The sequence below is a fragment of the Mustela nivalis genome (assembly GCF_964662115.1).
Source record: "Mustela nivalis genome assembly, chromosome: 1".
Lineage (NCBI taxonomy): Eukaryota > Metazoa > Chordata > Mammalia > Carnivora > Mustelidae > Mustela > Mustela nivalis.
Genome location: NC_139020.1, coordinates 186490154 through 186508141, shown reverse-complemented (window position 1 = coordinate 186508141; position 17988 = coordinate 186490154). Strand labels below are relative to the sequence as shown.

General features: G+C 43.6%; 1 protein-coding gene across 7 annotated transcripts in view; it reads left to right on the top strand.

Annotated features, from left to right (window-relative positions):
• The window catches only part of PTPRG (protein tyrosine phosphatase receptor type G), a gene marked incomplete at its 5' end in the record, with an annotated part of 700341 nt that overhangs the window by 637382 nt on the left and 44971 nt on the right, over nt 1–17988 (top strand). For all 7 annotated transcript variants that reach the window (XM_082727351.1, XM_082727352.1, XM_082727350.1 and 4 more), the window contains one exon: nt 5680–5771. In XM_082727351.1, the coding sequence (XP_082583477.1) occupies nt 5680–5771 (92 nt within the window). The remainder of the gene's footprint in view (nt 1–5679; nt 5772–17988) is intronic.

The following is a 17988-nucleotide window of genomic DNA, read 5'->3' as shown; positions in this document are numbered from 1 at the left end:
TGTGTTTGCATTTTGCTCCTTAGAACTTTTCATGAGATGCACTTATATCTAATAGGTTGGCCATCTTCGGTCAAGCACCAGAAACCCTTGGCTTGGATTTAGGATCTGTGTTATATGAAAAATGTATCCGTTAAAAAATGTATACATTTAAATACATAGACTGGCATTCAATACTGAGAGGCAGGTTTTCGAAGAGAGGCATGTAAGGAGTGCACCAACTCAGAGACCAATAAATGCGCATCTCCCTTTTTGTTTGCCTTCTGGTTCCCACAACTCTTGAGTTGGAACTGAGGAAAATGACCTTGTGCCCACCGGGGTGTCTTTATTGTTCCTATTTAGAAGCATTCAGTGAATGTTTGCTGTAACTCTATGTTGATACTTCTTCACGGGGATGAGTTTGAGAGAGCCATCTAACTCCGTGTTTTTCAGTTCCATTCATGTGGTGGGACACTTGGAATAAGGACATCAGAACATCCATGAGTTACTTAATAAGTAAATACAAGTTCAATTCCATGATAGAAACTAAAATTTAATTGGTCGGTAAGCAGAACTATCCACGAAGGTGACTAAAAGAGTTGCTTTGGGAAGAAAAACTTTCACTTGCGAAGTCTGTGATCTGAGGAGATAGTTCTCCAGTATGGGTGGCAGAAGATGATGCTTCAACTTCAGGAAATGCCATCCTCTTTCTGAGAACTTAGGTTCCAACAGAAACAGAGGAGAAGACCTTTCAAATTCTTATTTAAGTATATGAGATGCAGTTTATTTTTTACTGAATTTTAGAGGATTACATTAACATCCTTGAATTCTCAACTACGGTTTTTTATCCCATCTGGGACCCTATAAATTCTGGATGCTTAATTTTATGGTCACTTTCATGGTACGTGCCATCTGAGACTGTTTTGTTTCTTCGGTGGCTTTCCATTTCCCCTGTATCACTGCGCTTCTTAACCAGGGACAGCACACACCATTGTCCTTGGGGGAGTCTTTCCAGATGACACAGGCCTGTTCCCCAACCATGGAGCTGCTCAGCTAGAATCACTAGGGGTGGGGTTCATCTAGCATGGGCATTTTAAAAGCTCCCCAGACCAAAGAGATAGATATGTAGCTCACTGATAACCACCACTTGACTGAAATCTTACTGACTTGTGTGCTTATGTGTGAGGGAGAGAGAGAGAGAGAGAGAGAGAGAGAGAGAGACTGACTGACTTCAGGACCCTCCAATATGAAGGTGTACCTAATTTAGGAAACTCAGTATCAGCAGAATCTGTTGCAAAGGTAGATTAAGGGAAGCAGAAGTAACCTAATTTGGATCATTACTAAGCTGGTCAGAATCATTGGAAAAAATTGAACTGTTCTCAGTTCCCAAGGGAGACATATCGGTGGTCAGCAGAGGGACAATAAGGAAGGGATGAAAGAAAGGGGGAAAAGGAAGAACATAAAACGTATGGGGGGCATCCAACAGACTGTAGTTGGTCATTTAACTTGTAAATGTGTTTTTCATTCCAAACATGGTGCACTTCATTGTTTTCTTTCCTTTTTTGAAGGTATTTGCTAAGTAAATGTTCATTGTAAAGAAGTGATAATTTTAGAAAAATGGCCCTTTATAATCCAGAATCTGTTTCATTCAAGGGGCATTTTTAGAATAAGTTGAAAGCGAATCGGACCCGGGCAGAAATTTGAAATTGTATGCACAGTGACCCCCTTGAACATTTTCAGAAATCCTGTCCTCATTCTCCTGAGCTCAAAATGAGAGACAATACTGCCTCTTCAAACACATCACAGTGGAAGCATTTAGAGGCATGAAAACTTGTGTTTTCTTTTCCCTCATTTTCAAAATCCCTGCCTTTACTTGTTTATCCCTGAATACTGCTGAAGGCCAAAAACAATCTCTCGTGGGACTACTCTGAAAGGAGTGAGTTCAGACTCAGGGTCATGTTGGACCCTTGGACCAGCTGCTTTTCTTGGGTATTAAACCCACAGGGTCTAATTTGCACACAAAAGAGTTCACCTCAGTGTGGTCGGTGATAGTGAAAAGTTGACACCAAACCAGCATCTGGATCAGCCTCTCAGTCAAAGCAGACCACCAGGGGCGCCTGGGTCTTTCAGTCGAGTAAGCCTCTGCCTTCTGCTCAGGTCATGATCCCAGAGTCCTGGGATCGAGTCCCGTGTCAGGCTCCCTGCTCCGCAGGGCGTCTGCTTCTCCCTCTCCTGCTCACCCTGCTTGTGTGCTCACTCTTTTTTTTTTCTTTCTCTCCACTCTCTCAAATGAATAAATAAAATCTTAAAAAAAAAAAAAAAAAGCAGACCTCTGGTAATTAATGATTAAAGGGCTAAATATCTGACTATGTGAAACAGCCATAAAATGGGGGAGAAAGCCAGCATTAATGACTGTGTCAGTTCCTATTTGTTGTAAGGGAGTTAGTACAGTATGGTTTAATTTTGTTACAAACACAACAGAGAAGAGACTGTGCGTGTGTCTCCGTGTGGGTGAGATGGTGACAGGAGCCCCCAATGCATGTCCTCACTCCATTTTTGCTGTCCTGTCCTCCCCGCTCGTCCCATAGCAGCCAAAATGAGCGTTTGGAAGGAGACGAGTCTGACTGTGCCCCCCACTGACTGAAGCCATTGGTCAGCTTTCCATTTCCCGCAGATACCAGCGACACTTGTGGCTTTGGAGCTGCCATGATCCGGCTCTTGGCCGCCCCTCCCCCCCTGCCTCCTGCCGCCCTTCCCTGCTTTACCTCTGGCGACCTTTCAGTTCCTGCAACGCGCAAGCTCACTCTGCTCTCGAACGAGCTCTTTGACCTGCCGGGATCTGTCCTCCCTGACACTTGCCCTTGGCTAATCCTCTTCAGTCGGGACTCCGCTGTGGTGACAGGCTCAGCCTGTCTTACTCTCTTCATGCCCCTTGACTACGTGAAATCAGTTGTTGACTTGTTGATGGCAGATCTTGACCAAGAGAAGCGCCTTGTCTGTCTTCTTGGTCACACTGCACTGGTCCCTCGTCGCAGATGTTGAGGGACAGTAATAAAAGAGGAAGAGCGTGGAAGGATATACTCCTCAAATGCCGATAGTGTTGGTCACTAGGTAGACGATTTGGAGTAACTAATTGATTGCTTTTCCTTTTCGTGCTTTTGTATTCCCTAATTTTTCTGCTGACATCATGTATTATGTATGCAATTTGAATGCTTGGCCGGGTTTAAGGAAGAGGCTTTAAAGCTTCTAGGCAGTTGCTGGGAGAAGGATTGCCTGCCTGCTCCGTGCCGAGCGGGGGGGTGCTGGATTGATGTTTGCTGAGTCCCCCGAAACCTTTATTCTGAGGGAAGGTGTTTCCCCAAAGTTCTGTAGGTCATTATCCACTTGAGTCCTTGTGTGGGAGGAAAGTAGGTTTGACCTGCACCAAGGTGCCGATGTGGAAAGCTGTGTCTCCCAAATTTCTGACCTTCATCTGCGGCAGTGCACTTTTCTCTGACAATCACAGGGTTATTTTGCTCCAGGGAAAATCCATTATACACAGCAGCACATGGCGCACTGGGGTGTAATGTGCTTCGGAACACGCTGCCCTTTTTCTTTTTCCCCAAAGAGAATGCAAAGCTGCTAGCTCCCCACATAAGGGGAGCCTGCCTTCTTCCAGAAAAAGAATCGATGATACAGTTTATCCTTTCAAGAGTCACCTGACTTGAGCACTACCTTGACCAATAGCAGTTCTATGTACTAATAGCTTTATATATTAGAAATTTAACAGGTGTAGGAGTTATGTCTTAAAATAGGAGACTTATTTGCGTGTGTGTGTGTGTGTGTGTGTGTGTGTGTTTTCAGCTAGTTCAAGTCTGACCTGATGAATTGCATGTCATATGTTTCCGTGTTGGAGAGCACTTCTTTGGGCTACGAAGTTCCTGAGTGGTCCAGTATCTCAACAAAGGCAGGTCATCTCTAGCTACGACACTGGGCGGTTAAGGTTGTACCTCACTTGTGGAGTTCGTCACCTGTGTTTTTATTTGAATGCTACTTTCTGGAAATCCATGCAAATTTGAGGGAGAGAGGAATCCGAGATTAGAAAACTTGAGGACTGATTTAGAAACAGAAAGAAGCTATTCCCTCAGACAAAATCATGTGTGTGTGTATGGGGGGGGGGGTTCCACATGGATTTCCATCATTTTCACATTCAGTAGAAGATCTGGTTATTATCAGAGCCCTAAAACATTTTGTGCATTTCATATCCATGTAGCTTAAGTCAGACTGACTGACGTTCTTTCCAAATTTAGGTAAAGACAGCTAACGATGAGTGATGAAAACTTGTTTTATTATTTATATTATGAATGCCAGGCAATTCATGGGGGAGGGGGAGCATCATTTTCAGCCCTTTGCAAGAGCAGTCCTGCAAGACATGTGCCGAGTAGGAATGACTTATGTTCAGAACCCCCTAATGGCATGGAGCAGCAGTCCAGATTGCTTCTAGAACAGTGCCCAAATGTACAATCGGTTAGAGCTGCTTTCCGTCTGGAAACAGGCGCTGCTGAAAGAAAAGTGCCGTGCCCAGCGGAATCATTGCAGGATACTTTGGATTAAATGAGCAAAGACAGCTCTGAAGAAAAGTTGACTTACTCTAGTGGTTGGAATGCAGCCCCCGGGAACAGCAGAGCTGGAGTGTGTCATCGGGGCTTGGTGTGGGGCGCCCCAGGAGCGGGCTGGGTCCCAGGGACACCGAGCAGCAGAAGGATGCCGCCTGCTTGGCTAAAAGCCCCAGCAGCAGGGGCAGCTACTGTGAAGCCCCTCGGCCAGATGAACAGGGACCCTTCTCTGGTCACAATAGCCATTCACGCTGAGCAGCCTCATTAAATATTCAGCCTGTGCTTCCGGCAGCTCATTAGGGCCGCAATGAGCAGTGACGTGGATGCTGGAAAGCCGAGGGCCAGCCGGCATCAGTAGGCAGAGGCTGAGTGAGCTGCTGATGGCTTTTCTGTGCACTGCGTGTCCTGTGATGACCAGTGTTTGCTCCCTGCTTTGCCTGAAGTCCAGGTAAAATAACACAGACAACAGGCAGGGGACACCTGTGAGCTCCAGGTTCTTCTCCCCATTGTTGTCTAGCCAGGGCCCCGGATTCTGAGGGCTTGCCCCCTCCGAGCCCTCCGACCCTCTTAGAGAGCTGTGTGTAGCTTTGGGGGCCTTCCTAGCACTGACAATGTGCTGCTATTGTGTACTTAGAGCTGTTTGATGACTGCATTTGGGAGGGTTTGAGGTGTGGTTTTGAACTTGGGGCTGGAGGTGTGGGAAAACCAAATGACTCTTCTTAATGGGTCAAATTTAGAACTATTGTGGGGTCATCCTAACAGTGTGTGGAGCCAATTTTGCTCTGTGGATGCCAAGTTTTGGTGGATTAGAGCAGTTCACTAGTAAGCTTTCTCCTTTTAACTCTCAGGAGAGATATGGTATAATAAAATATATAATACATATATACATATGTATATATATATATATTTATATTCTTCAGCTATTGGGGATTCTTCCAATAGATGGAATATTGTCCTTCTTAAATCTTGTTACTTTTCCATGGGCTTGCACTCAGTGCTGTGTGGTATTTAAAGCTGGTAAAATCTGTGAAGGAAGAATGGGAAAAAATGAACTCCAAGTGTATTTCTCTGGTCTCACTGTTTGCATGTTTTTCTCTTTGCTGCACAGGAAATGTTTTCAGACAGCTCATTTCTATGTGGAAGATAGCAGTTCACCTCGGGTCGTCCCCAATGAAAGTATCCCTATTATCCCTATTCCGGGTAAGTAAGACACACTCTTCTTTCCAGCGGGCTAATCATTTTCCTCTTTTGTTGGTACTTTTGTGTGACACCCATGACAAAATATTATTTTCCTAGCCTTTGAAAGCTTGCCCTAAGAGATCCTTCCCTAAGGGGGATTTAATGAAATCTTTTCTTCTTTACATAACTGCACTGTGATGGAGTCCTCTTTTTTAAGAGGAACAAATAGCTATGAGTTGATACAGGAGAGACTCACGGACAGGGAGGGGAAGTACCAGCAGACAAAGGGAAAGCAAAGATCATTTGCAGTCTTCTTGGACCGGGTTTCATTTTGATAGGCAACTTGCGCTTACTTTTCTTTTTTTTTTTTTTTTTTTTTTAATCACAATTTGTGATAAGGTTTTCTCGAGGTTTCTCTTGAGATTCCTTCCTCTGCAAATACTTTATCTTAGCATTGGAAGTTTTGCTTCTTAGCAACTTGTGGGGAAGTCTAGGGATACACTCTTGGTCCAGGACTCATTTCATGGGTCCTTGGGTAAAAAAGGTGAAACACTCAGCTGGTGTTGGGGGTCAGGACTGGTTGGAATACGATGTAGTGTGTCCCGGCAGGTGCCGCTGAGAAGTTCGGCAGCTGGTTCGTTGTGGTAGATGGGATGTGGGAGCTGAAGATGGCTCCCAGCTTGTTCGTTTGGCGTCCCTGCCTTTTTTTTGCCAAATCTGAACTTTCTTCCTGTGGGTTTCTTTATGTGCTGGTAAATATCTATCTCTCAATATGTCCGACATCCACCCTCCTGACATTATTTTTTTGGTAACCAGAAGCACTGCTTTTCCCCTAGGGCTGCGTCCCACCCACCCGCAGCTTCCCTCATTCTCCAGAAGGGTCTTCCCCGTCCGATATGCCATGTATTGTAGCTGTTGGTTTATTGTCCTCTCCTCCTACAACAAGAGCTTCATAAAGGCCAGTGGGTGTCTCCTTGGTGCTAGTTAGTCCCCGGCACATAGTAAGCATTCTTTAATTCTCTGAATAAATGAATTCATGTCAGCAAAGCATTATTCGGGTTCCCCAAAGGCTGTATCTATGAAGCTCAGAAGTATAGTCGTTCTCTTCGTGCCACAGAATGTTTCTGTTGTTGAAAAACCTTCATGAGGGGCACCTGGGTGGCTCAGTGGGTTAAGCGTCTGCCTTCGGCTCAGGTCAGGATCTCAGGGTCCTGGGATAGAGCCCTGCATCGGGCTCCCTGCTCAGTGGGGAGTCTGCTCCTACCTGTCCCTCTGCCTGTCGCTCCCCTTGCTTGTGAGCATGCCCTCTCTCTCTGTCAAATAAATAAAATCTTTTTTTAAAGATTTTATTTATTTGACAGAGAGAGATCACAAGTAGGCAGAGAGGCAGGCAGAGAGAGAGGAGGAAGCAGGCTCCCTGCTGAGCAGAGAGCCCGATGCGGGACTCGATCTCAGGACCCTGAGATCATGACCCGAGCCGAAGGCAGCGGCTTAACCCACTGAGCCACCCAGGTGCCCCTCAAATAAATAAATATTAAAAAAAAACAAACCTTCGCTAGGTGCGGTTACGGTTGGGAAGTTAATTGGACCTTTATGTGTCAGTATATGTGAAGTCATTGGGTATTGGTGGAATTGGCCATGTTTTCTCCAATCTGGTCACCTTCTCTCATCAAAGCTTGTCACACAGAAACAAGAGGGGTAGCAGAAAAGCCTCTGGGTGAGTTCTTACTGGATCACTTCATGGCTGCTAATCCTTCCCCAGACAGATGGGGTAGGTTTTATGCTCCCCTTCATTCTTCTTCGCTGAGCCTTACCCTTGAGTCTTGGTGGAGGAAATCCCACTCCTGCTTTTGAAAGGTGAGGAAGCAGACAGGGATCCTCAGTCTTGCACTTACACGGAATAAGTAGTTTTGTCCAAGCTCAGGAGTCACGCACCAGCACGTGTGTGTAATCATTTTCCTCTTGCGACACCCAGAGTATGTGTTGGCCTCTGGAAAACGCCCGGGGGCTTCTCTTTCCTCTGCCCTGAGTCATCTGACAGATACAGCTGGTGGGTACCTGTGCAGTTGAAATACATTTTAAAAGGTTAGATGGTGAGATACTTCTTGGGCTGTCTTTCCATTTTTCTTTTCTTTTCCCCCTGGATGGGGAATCAGAAAACCTAGGATCTCACCCTGCCTCTGCTGTGAAAGCTTTGGCCACTGCCTTGACCCCTCTGAGCCTTAGTTTCCAGAATCTGTAAAGGAAACAGGATGCTTGATCTACCCACACTTGAGGCAGTATTAAAACTCAGGTAAGGTGTTATGTGTAAAAGCATTTGGGAAACCAGAACCCAGAAATGTCCGTTGTTGAAGTTTCCTTCCCAAATCACAGTATGGTTCATCCCAGTAGCTGTGGAGAATGAGCATTTGCCTGATACTCAGGTTAGGATCGTCCCAAACACTGAACCAAATTTAGTTGGTGTGGCCCACCACGCCTTGCTCTGTGCCTTGAACTTGAAGATTTTCAGTTCACTAGAATCCTCATAAACTGCCAATCCATTGTGCCTGCTGTGCCACACCGCTGGATAGGTGTCTCTAGTGTTTTCTGCCTCATTTCCCATCTACCTGTTCAATCACCACCATAAATACAGTAGTTCTCCCCACCCACCCCCCTTTTTCCATGAGGCATATGTTCCATCACCCCCAGTGGATTCCTGGAACTTGCAGGTCTTACCAAACCCTGTGTATACTGTTTTCTCCTCTACATACATACTTCTGAGGAAGTTGAATTTATGTATCAGGCTCAGTAAGAGATTCACAATAATAACTAGTAATTAAAAGAGAAGAATTATAACCATATATTGTAATAAAAGGTACGTGTGTGTCTCTCTCAGAATATCTCATTGGACTGTCCTCACCATTCTTGTCATGGTGTGAGATGATAAAATGCCTATGGGACGAGACACAGTGAGGGGAATGACATAGGCATTGTGACGTGGCACTGGGCTCCTGTGGTCCTTCTGACCATACATGGGGAGGAGGGGCAGGGTCGCCTGCGTCTGGACTACAGGTGCAGGTAACTAAAGCCCCAGATGAGGGGGAACTACTGTACCCACAACCCAAAGGCATTTCTAGAAATGTGAGTTTTTCCTAATTCCATACTCACTGGTAGTGTAAGTGTATGGAGAGAAAACTGCTCCGGACTCTCCACTGACTGAGAAATCCGTGGTGTTCAGCTGTGCCTCACTGGACATGGTGCAGCCTCGAGGAGCTCTAAGCAGCTGTGGAAATGAAGGAGTTGGAATCCCTTATGCAGTGTGAGGGTCAAGAACTAGAGGACCAAGATGAGGCCAATCTTCCTCTGTTTTCCCAGGTGGCACAGCCTTCACTGGGGGGAACATGCCAAGACAAATCAACTCATTTCACCCTTAACTGGGAAGAAGTTACTCTCCATGACCTTTCTTTAAAGATTTTTCAGTTTTGGGGCGCCTGGGTGGCTCAGTTGGTTAAAGCTTCTGCCTTCAGCTCAGGTCATGGTCTCAGGGTCCTGGGATTGAGCCCCATGTCGGGCTCTCTGCTTAGCAGGGAGCCTGCTTCTCCCTCTCTCTCTCTCTCTCTCTCTCTCTGCCTGCCTCTCTGCCTACTTGTGATCTCTGTCAAATAAATAAAATCTTTTTTAAAAAAAAATTTTTTTCCAGTTTAATCCCATTCTCTCCCTTTTTCGGAAACAAACCCCCACTGACCTGGGTAATAGTCCCATTTGTAAAATATTTTGTCATTTATGATGCACTCTAACCATCCAGTGCTCTCTTTATTCTTATGGCTTCTTCTGGTTATTAGCATCCAACTGTGTCATGCAGAAGAAATTCAGTACAAGAAAAACACACTTTTTAATAAATTCATGGGCTTTTTTCACTCTGGTAAAGTTTTCAACCCTTTTCCTTAGTGGAGACCTCCTTGGGATTCTTCTGAATGATTTACCCTAGGAATTATCTCATTGTTCTTATTTCCAAAAATACGATATTTACAGACTTCATAGGGAGTATTTGTTCTACCTGCTAGAGCTCCGTTATCATTTTTTAAGATTTTTATTTATTTATGAGAGAGAGAGCAAGTGGGATCATGACCTGAGCCTGCGGCAGATGCTTTACCGACTGAGCCACCCAGGTGCCCAACCTCAGTTATTTTATCCTTTTTCAAAACCTAATAACGGGACTACTGGGCCTGCGATTTAACAACTTTTATCACTTGAACTCCTTTCCTATAACTGATCGTTTAAAAAAAAAGAGAGACTTCCAGACCACTGCTCTAGTGAACTCGGAACCATTATACCGGTTAAGAAAGTTACAGATGCAACAGGGCAAGTTTGAGAATTCAGGCACCAAACTGCTACAAAACAGAGCTTCTGGGTCATCCCTGGACTATGCAATAAGCTCTGTTCCGAGAACTTCCTTTACATTTAACCTTGTTTTTAGGAAACATCATCCTACAATAGATACTGAGCGTTTACTGACGCCATGGATTATTTTCACTACAGTCAGTCCTACAGAGACAGGTGCAGGGGATAGCCTCATCTTACAGCCGCAGAAACTGAGGTTCCGAGACCCTATTAATTCACCCAAGCTGATGGGAAGGGTGGAACTAACATTGAAATTCCTCTGTATGGCTTCAAAGCACAGATGCCTGGGAAATGGCTCTACTACCCCTTGGTCGGCTCTTCCAAAGGTTCTGCTATCTCAAGCCTTCAAGCCCCTCATTTGGATATTGATTCATTAAACCTGGATATTAATTCATTAAACCAAGGCTTTTCAAATACATGTGAGCATGCCCTGTAGATTTTCCCCCTGAGTTCTTCCACCAGCCCTGACCTTTTGCCTCTCGGCTGAATTCTCTTACAGCCCTCTGAATAGTTTCATTATTCTTTTGTTAAAGTTTCCTCCTTACCAAAAACTCCTCTCTACCTCTGTTACCTAGTCCTTTTTGTTCTCTTACTTTCTAAGAAAAAGGCTCTCCACCCACCTATACTTTCCTTCCCTGTGCAAAAATAGGCACATTTCAATATGTGATTGAAATGACATGGGGAGAAATTTATAAATACGTTGAAACTTTTGGGTGATTCTGCTGTGGTTTAAGTGCAGAAACAGCTCTGGTCTTCAAATTCCAAAGCACAAGTAGAATCAGTAAGTTACGCTAACTTTTTCAAAAGTATTATCATATAGGCAAATGATTAAAGAGAGCTTTGCTAATTGATCACTCGGCCTTTGGAGATAGCCATTCATAGGAATTCTTGAGGAATTCTGAGTTATTAATTTTCCTGAATTGAATTGCACTTCAGGAGTTTAGAATCTTCAGTATGTTCTCCTGATTTAACATAGCAAAGACGGTCTTGTCAGAATGAGGACATTTTTTTTCCTGATCTCACCTACACTTACGTAAAATGCAGAAGTGCTAGAGAATGTGAATGTGATGGCTAAGGCCGGGTAGCCACAGTAGAAAGAACTCTTTTTCGGATGCAAGAGTATTTATCCAACATGAAAGAAATTAAAGAAGTGCTTTTGAAGTTAGGTTCCAGTCACCATAGAAGTGACATCAATTCTGTCATCAGGACAATTTGGAGTTACAGTGCCTGCTGCATATATGGGAACAGTGGTTAGTTGGTTGGTTAGTTTTCCAGATAAGTTGAACTCTGACTTGTGCAGGAGAATGAAAGGGGCTTTGACTCTTAATCTTTCACTAACAATTTTTCAGAATCCAATGTTCCATGGTTATAGATTCTCCATTGTTCCCCGGGAAGGTAAAGCATAATTGAATGCAATAACTTAGTGGGTCAGTCCCCTCATAATGCTAAGTAATACTTAATTCTGTGACATTTTTAAGATACTGAAGTGGTAAAACTGTTCCTTTAAGATCCACATTATTCTTAACATCTGCAAGTACTTTTAAAAATTTAGACTTTTCAGGGCACCTGAGCAGCTCAGTTAGTTAGGCGTCTGTCTTCACCTCATTCGTGATCCCGTGGTCCTGGGATCAAGCACACACCCGGCTCCCTGCTCATCAGCAAGCCTGCTTCTCCCTCTCCCAATTCCACTGCTTGTGTCCCCTCTCTCGTTGTGTCTCTGTCAAATAAAATCTTGGAAAAAAAAATCTAGACTTTTCGATCAGGAGATACCCATTTTAAAGGACAAACTTCAATAATACAATCATTGCAGTTACCGAAGTGTTACATACGTATATCATTTACAAATCGGTTTCACTGCATTATAGTATTCTTTCAGACTTTCACTATATTACAGTTTTTTAAAATCAAAACTTAGCTCATGAAATTAACCTGATTAATGAGTATGTTGTATGGGTTTTTCCAAATGTGCATATTGTCAGATGCAGATGTCCTTAGAAATGCTTTTTTTGTGGAAATCAGAGAATCTAACTTGCTAATAAAAGCATTACAAAACAAAATGTTGCTGCTAACCAGTAGCTTGGAAATCCAGAAATGATTCATGCCTTTCCAGCAGTTAAAATACATCTTAATAATTTGAAGGTCACTGGCTTCAGCAGGAGGCCAGCATATAAAGGCGTTTTAAACATGCAGTTTAAAACCCTTGGGATTAAACCAACCTTGTTGGCATATTTTATTTATACAGAGATTATCTCCAAAGGAGATTCATTGGTCTTTTGACTATAATGAAACCTTTTCTTTATTGACTTCATTGTGTCATAAATGAAAAGAGATTTCTATTTATGGCAGGAAATAAAATGTTCCAATCTCCACAACACTTCCTGCATCCAGAGAGTCTGATTTAGACAAAACTCTGCTTGTCATGCCCTAACGTGGAAACTAAAATCCCAATAATGTTCTTTAATTTCATGTTTGCTTTATCTTCCTAAGTGGACACAGAGGTATTACCAAATGCAGAAAGAGGCCTGAACTTAGCCTCTGGGAGCTGAGCAGGCAGGCAAGAAGGGACTGAGTTCCTGAAATCCAGGTCTGTCCACTAGAGGGGTGGTAAAGAGCCCAGTTGTGGGATGTGGGGGTGCAGGGGGGTAAGGTCTGAGCAGGAGGGACTTGACCCAGGGACTGTGTTGAGAGTTAAAGGATCCCTCTGCTGAGAGACAGAATTGGCATAGGGTTGCAGGAACTACTGTGGGTTAAAGGAACTTCACAGAGCTGGGTGGCAGAGAGGGTGGGTGATGGAAGGCCCTCTGGAATGGTAATGGTAATTATATATGTACCCGTACTTGCTGGTATGGGTATTATATTAAACAGATATGAAGCCAGTCATTCCCAGCATTAAGCATCTTGGCAGGAGGGTAAACACTTTAACACTTCATTTTACCTGGCATCATCAATGTGATCAGAATACCAGTGTGAATTTTCCAGGTTGACTGAAACTTACAGTTAAAGCCAAAGTGTATCATTTCATTCCTTTTAAGTCAGGAAGTTTCTTTAAAAACCGTGATTGAGGGCACCTGTGTGGCTCAGTTGGCTAAGTGTCTTCAGCTCAAGTCATGATCTTAGGGTCCTGTGATCGAACCCCACATTAGGCCTCTCTGCTCAATGCAGAGTCTGCTTCTCCCTTTCCCTCGGTGCGCGCTCTCTCTCTCTCTCTCAAATAAATAAATAATGCTTTTTTTTTTTTTAAGATTTATTATGGTTTTCTGCCCTCTCTAACCACATATATTTAAATTAAGCTCTAGAGAGAGGTCAAATAAGGTAGAAGACACAAGGCTTTGGAGTCAGCCCGGCCCCACCACCTGATAAAGACAGTGGACCTTGGCCAAGCTCTTGGATCTCTTTTAGCCAGTTTCCCCATCTATAAAATGGGTAATCACAGCCCCAAATCATAGGGCCACACGGGTAAAGCAATTAGCACCCAACAATAAATCCTAGTTATCAAGCATTTACAAAATGCTAAGCACTCTTAAAAGTACTTTGGTCATCTGTTGACTCTTTGTAACTCTCTGTGAAAAGTCGTTATTATTCCCATTTTACAGATGAGGAAAGGTAATTACAGAGAGGTGAAGTCACACCACCAGGCCGTCTGGCTCTGGCTTCTCCACGTACACCATTGCCCCTAGGTGCCCGGCACAGAGGGTTCTTTCCACCATTGATAACAAAAATGACAGCTAGGGAGTGGGGGGAATGACACGTAGACAGCCTTACTGAGTGACGGGCTGAAGACGCGGCCACGGAGCTCTACAACGGGCTGAGCCCTCGGCGGCACCTCCCTGGGATTGATGTTCAAGAACAGCCTCAGCTGCTGAGTTTATTTGTTGTTGTTGTTGTTGTTTCTTTCTAACAGCCCCCCAAAAAACCAATAAAGTGAAGTTTTGCCCTTTCTGTTTATGTTATTCCTGAAAAGGAAGAGAAAGCAAAGTGAGCATGTGCAAGGAGGTTAGAACCCTAGACCAATATAGTGGGGATTTCCTTCTACCTGGCTCCAGATTGCAAGTACAATGGGGACGTAGCCAGATTCGGGAAACACTTTTCTCTGTTTTCTATTATATTTCTTGTATTGTATTTTACTTGTATTGTATTTCTATGTTCTATTCAGTGTTTTCTTTTTTTTTTTTTTTAAGATTTTTATTTATTTATTTGAAAGACGGAGATCACAAGTAGGCAGAGAGGCAGGCAGAGAGAGAGAGAGAGGGAAGCAGGCTTCCTGCGGAGCAGGGAGCCCGATGCGGGGCTCGATCCCAGGACCCTGAGATCATGACCCGAGCCAAAGGCAGCAGCCCAAACCACTGAGCCACCCAGGCGCCCCTATTCAGTGTTTTCTATTTCTCTATTTTCAGTGCATCATTCTTTATTTTGTACAGTGCTTTATTTAACGTTCATCATCTTGAGCTCTTTTTTACCGTCATGGAATCTGTCACCATTGGTGCTTCTCAGTAGATGGTCACCCTCTGTGAATGCGCCTCTTGTGGTGCGTACAAACCAAAGACTGATTTCAGACTCCATCAGAAGTGGTACATAAGGATGGTTGACTAAAATAAAAGGCCTCTTATAGGTGAGGTTTAATTCTAACCACCAAAGGCTGAAATCTTGGACAAAGTGTAACTAAAAATGTCAGATAACAATTTCACTCTGAAAGGTGCTGATTCTCCATGGACTTACCCAAACATCTTATACTGGGGTGATTTAAGGATAGCAGCAGGACTCTGATTTGTGCCTAATTCAAATCTTTGATATCTGAAAATTCTGTAACTAAAAATATTGGCACAAAAGGACACAGGAATGTTTTATCCAAGACACTCTGTTTAGTTAACCGAGATCCTCCATTTCATTCCTTGTTCTTCCTGGAAGTTGTGCTTGGAGAATGAAGACAAATTGGGTGTCCCAGTGTGGGGGGGCACAAGCTTCATGTTCAGTACCCCAGGAGTCAGATGCCAGCTCTGCTTGCTGAGTTTTTGGTCACTTTGGACATGTTGCTTCCAATTCCTTGTGTGTAACGTGAGGAGAACAGTGTCCCTTACGCCTAGTTCTGGTGATGCTAAATGTAGGGAAAGCCTTTAGCACAGGTGATTCTCATTCTACTGAGTCTCTCCTGAGACCACTTCATTATATATCCTCACCCTCTCCCATCCAACCTGTAGTTAGTGAAAACCTCTTCCTCTGATGCAAGCTCCTATTTTTTTCCTCCATCACCACTACGTTGGTAACGTTTGTTCTCACCTGAGTCCTCCGATCCATCCTTTTCGTGACCGGTGGAATCTGCACCGGGTGATTCTTGCTCACTCCTGCTGATGTCCATCGCTTCTCCAACACAAATGTGCCCTGGGGCAGAGACCACAGCCATTCTCCCTTGACCTTGGGTGGCCAGCTTCCGCCATAGTCCAGATTTCAGTTAATGTTTCTGAGCTTATTTTCTCAACTGTGAGATGAGTAAGGAAATAGTACTTATCCCCCAGGGTTATTGGGAGGATTGGAGTACACGCTAATCCATCTAAAGGGCATAGAAAGTGCCTGGCCCATGGTTAGTGGCTGCTAATAGTCTCTGTATGATAGAAAGATGATAGCATCTTTCAGATGGATGTCCTCTAACACCACAGGGTCTTTCCAGACAAAAACTGAGATCAGGTCCACAACACTGTCCTAATTGCTTGGCCGTCTGCTAGTTACGGTAATTTTATAATTAAATGGCTCATTTTGTGAGTAATTTAATAGAACTATGTAAGAGTATAACTATGAGGACTTCTCATTAGTCATAGCCTTATATTCATCTTAATATTGAAAAAAAAGATGTGTGACCCTTCAGCTTCATTTATCTTGATTGAAAGTCTGTGCGTTAACTGGGTAGCCTGTGGTGGTCAGTACCGCATGCATGTGTGTGTGTGCGCGCACGTGCACACGTGTGTGTGTCTGTCTGGTAGTTTTAAGATGTTACTATGGTGCCTGGAAACCCAGAGGGGTGTGGTTAGACTTCCTTGGGTAAAGAAGCTAATTGGAGAGACTAGTGAGTCATGTATTTCCATGATTATCGTGCTGAGCTCTGCTGGGTTTTTCCTGCATCTAGCCAGGAGAAGAGCAGGCAGACAGATTTCTGGACATGGATGGCATTACCTTGGATATTAGACTTGAGTGCTTGGCAGGAAAAAATAAGTTGTTACTCTGAAAACAATTTTTAGTGACCAGAGGTGGGCTTTGACTTTTAAAATGCCGTGTTTTTGGCTTTGCAGAGCAAAGTACCTCTGAAGCTGATAGGTGTTTGCTTATTCTGAACTAGAGTCATGTGCACCATAAATTTATTGGAATTTACAATTTCTAAGTTAATCATGGGATAAATGCTGCTCTTGGCCTATTGCGCTGTAACAATATCCCCCTCGGAAACAGTGTCATCTTTGGTTCTAAATGTGTTGGGAGGAAACACCACCGTCTATATGCTTAAGTGATCGCAGGACTAGGTTGTGTCCCATCTCTCTCACTCAGTTTGCCTGTTGTCCAAAGAGGGGTTTCTTTGGGTTAAATCTTTTCAGGACTCCAATTTTGTACATATTAATCCTTCTCTCAACCTCAGATCGTTTCTTTGCCACTTGATCCGTACTGTAGCATTTGCTTACTTCTAAACATTTTAGGCGAAGTTGATCAGATAATTTCGGAAATTTTTCTTGAACTGTGCATTCTGCTCAATATTCTGGGGAAACGTTTTGGCTCCGCTCGCTTTGTTAATGCTGGTTACATCATTATGGGAGCTATAGAATTCTTGGGCGTGCAAAATGATTGCATATTCATGAACCTCTCCAATCCTGAAATATTTGTAAATAACTTGGCAATTTTTTTTCATAAGGTGGCCTATTAAAATGATTAGGTCTTTAATTGGTCACACGGAAAGAATGGGTGCTTATGGAGTACCATCTATTTGATAAGTAACATTTTTGCGCTAAGCAGTTTGGATTATGAACATATAAGTCACCTTCCTTAAACAAAGTATAAGAGATGCTATTTTCCGCTTAAGAATGATTCAAGTTTGAAAATGTCAATAGATGCAAAAAGCCACCCTAGAGCTTTGCTCTCTCGAAAGAAAGTAGAGAAGGAATGACATAGTCAATGTTAGCTGTCACCAGATGAAGAGAAATCAGATTGTCAGGCCTGGATCTATAACATTCTTGCCAAAGTAGGACCTCATTTACACATACAGATCTTCATACCCTTTGCTAAGAAAAGCATCTGTGGCAGTTTAGATGTTTGTGCGTTTGCCAAAGATCTTTCACTCTGAATAAAGTAAATGTCATGTCTGTTGTTTATCTCAAATTCAGCGGAGTATTTTTAAAGAAATATTTGCGGGGGAGGGTGGAGGGAAGGAGGTTGGGGAGCTCCGGTTAGTGGGGTGTGGCAGTTTTGTGGCCAGTCCTCCAATATCAGGTCAGATCCGGGGAAAATGCGCTCAAGATGGATACTTTGCTCTCATGAACTGCAAATGTCCTCTTGAAGTGACAACACAAAAAATTGGAATGGGGAGTCTTCCTGAATCTATACCTAGTCTGTCAACACCCAAAAAATCCAGTTAATTCAGTCAAACTGATTATTTGGCATCGCGTAGACACAGCTGTCTTGAACTAAAATTTTGAACACTTAAACATAGATGGCATTGTACCCGAAGCCAGCTGGTACAATGGCATCTCTCTGTAATTGTGTATAAAGATTGCTGCGACTTCAGAGACCGGAAATGGAACTTCATCGCTCCAAGTTCAAGCTGGACCCCACTGAAGAGCAATTTAAAAATAAAAATCTTAGGCTCTGATAAAATTTCTTGACAAAT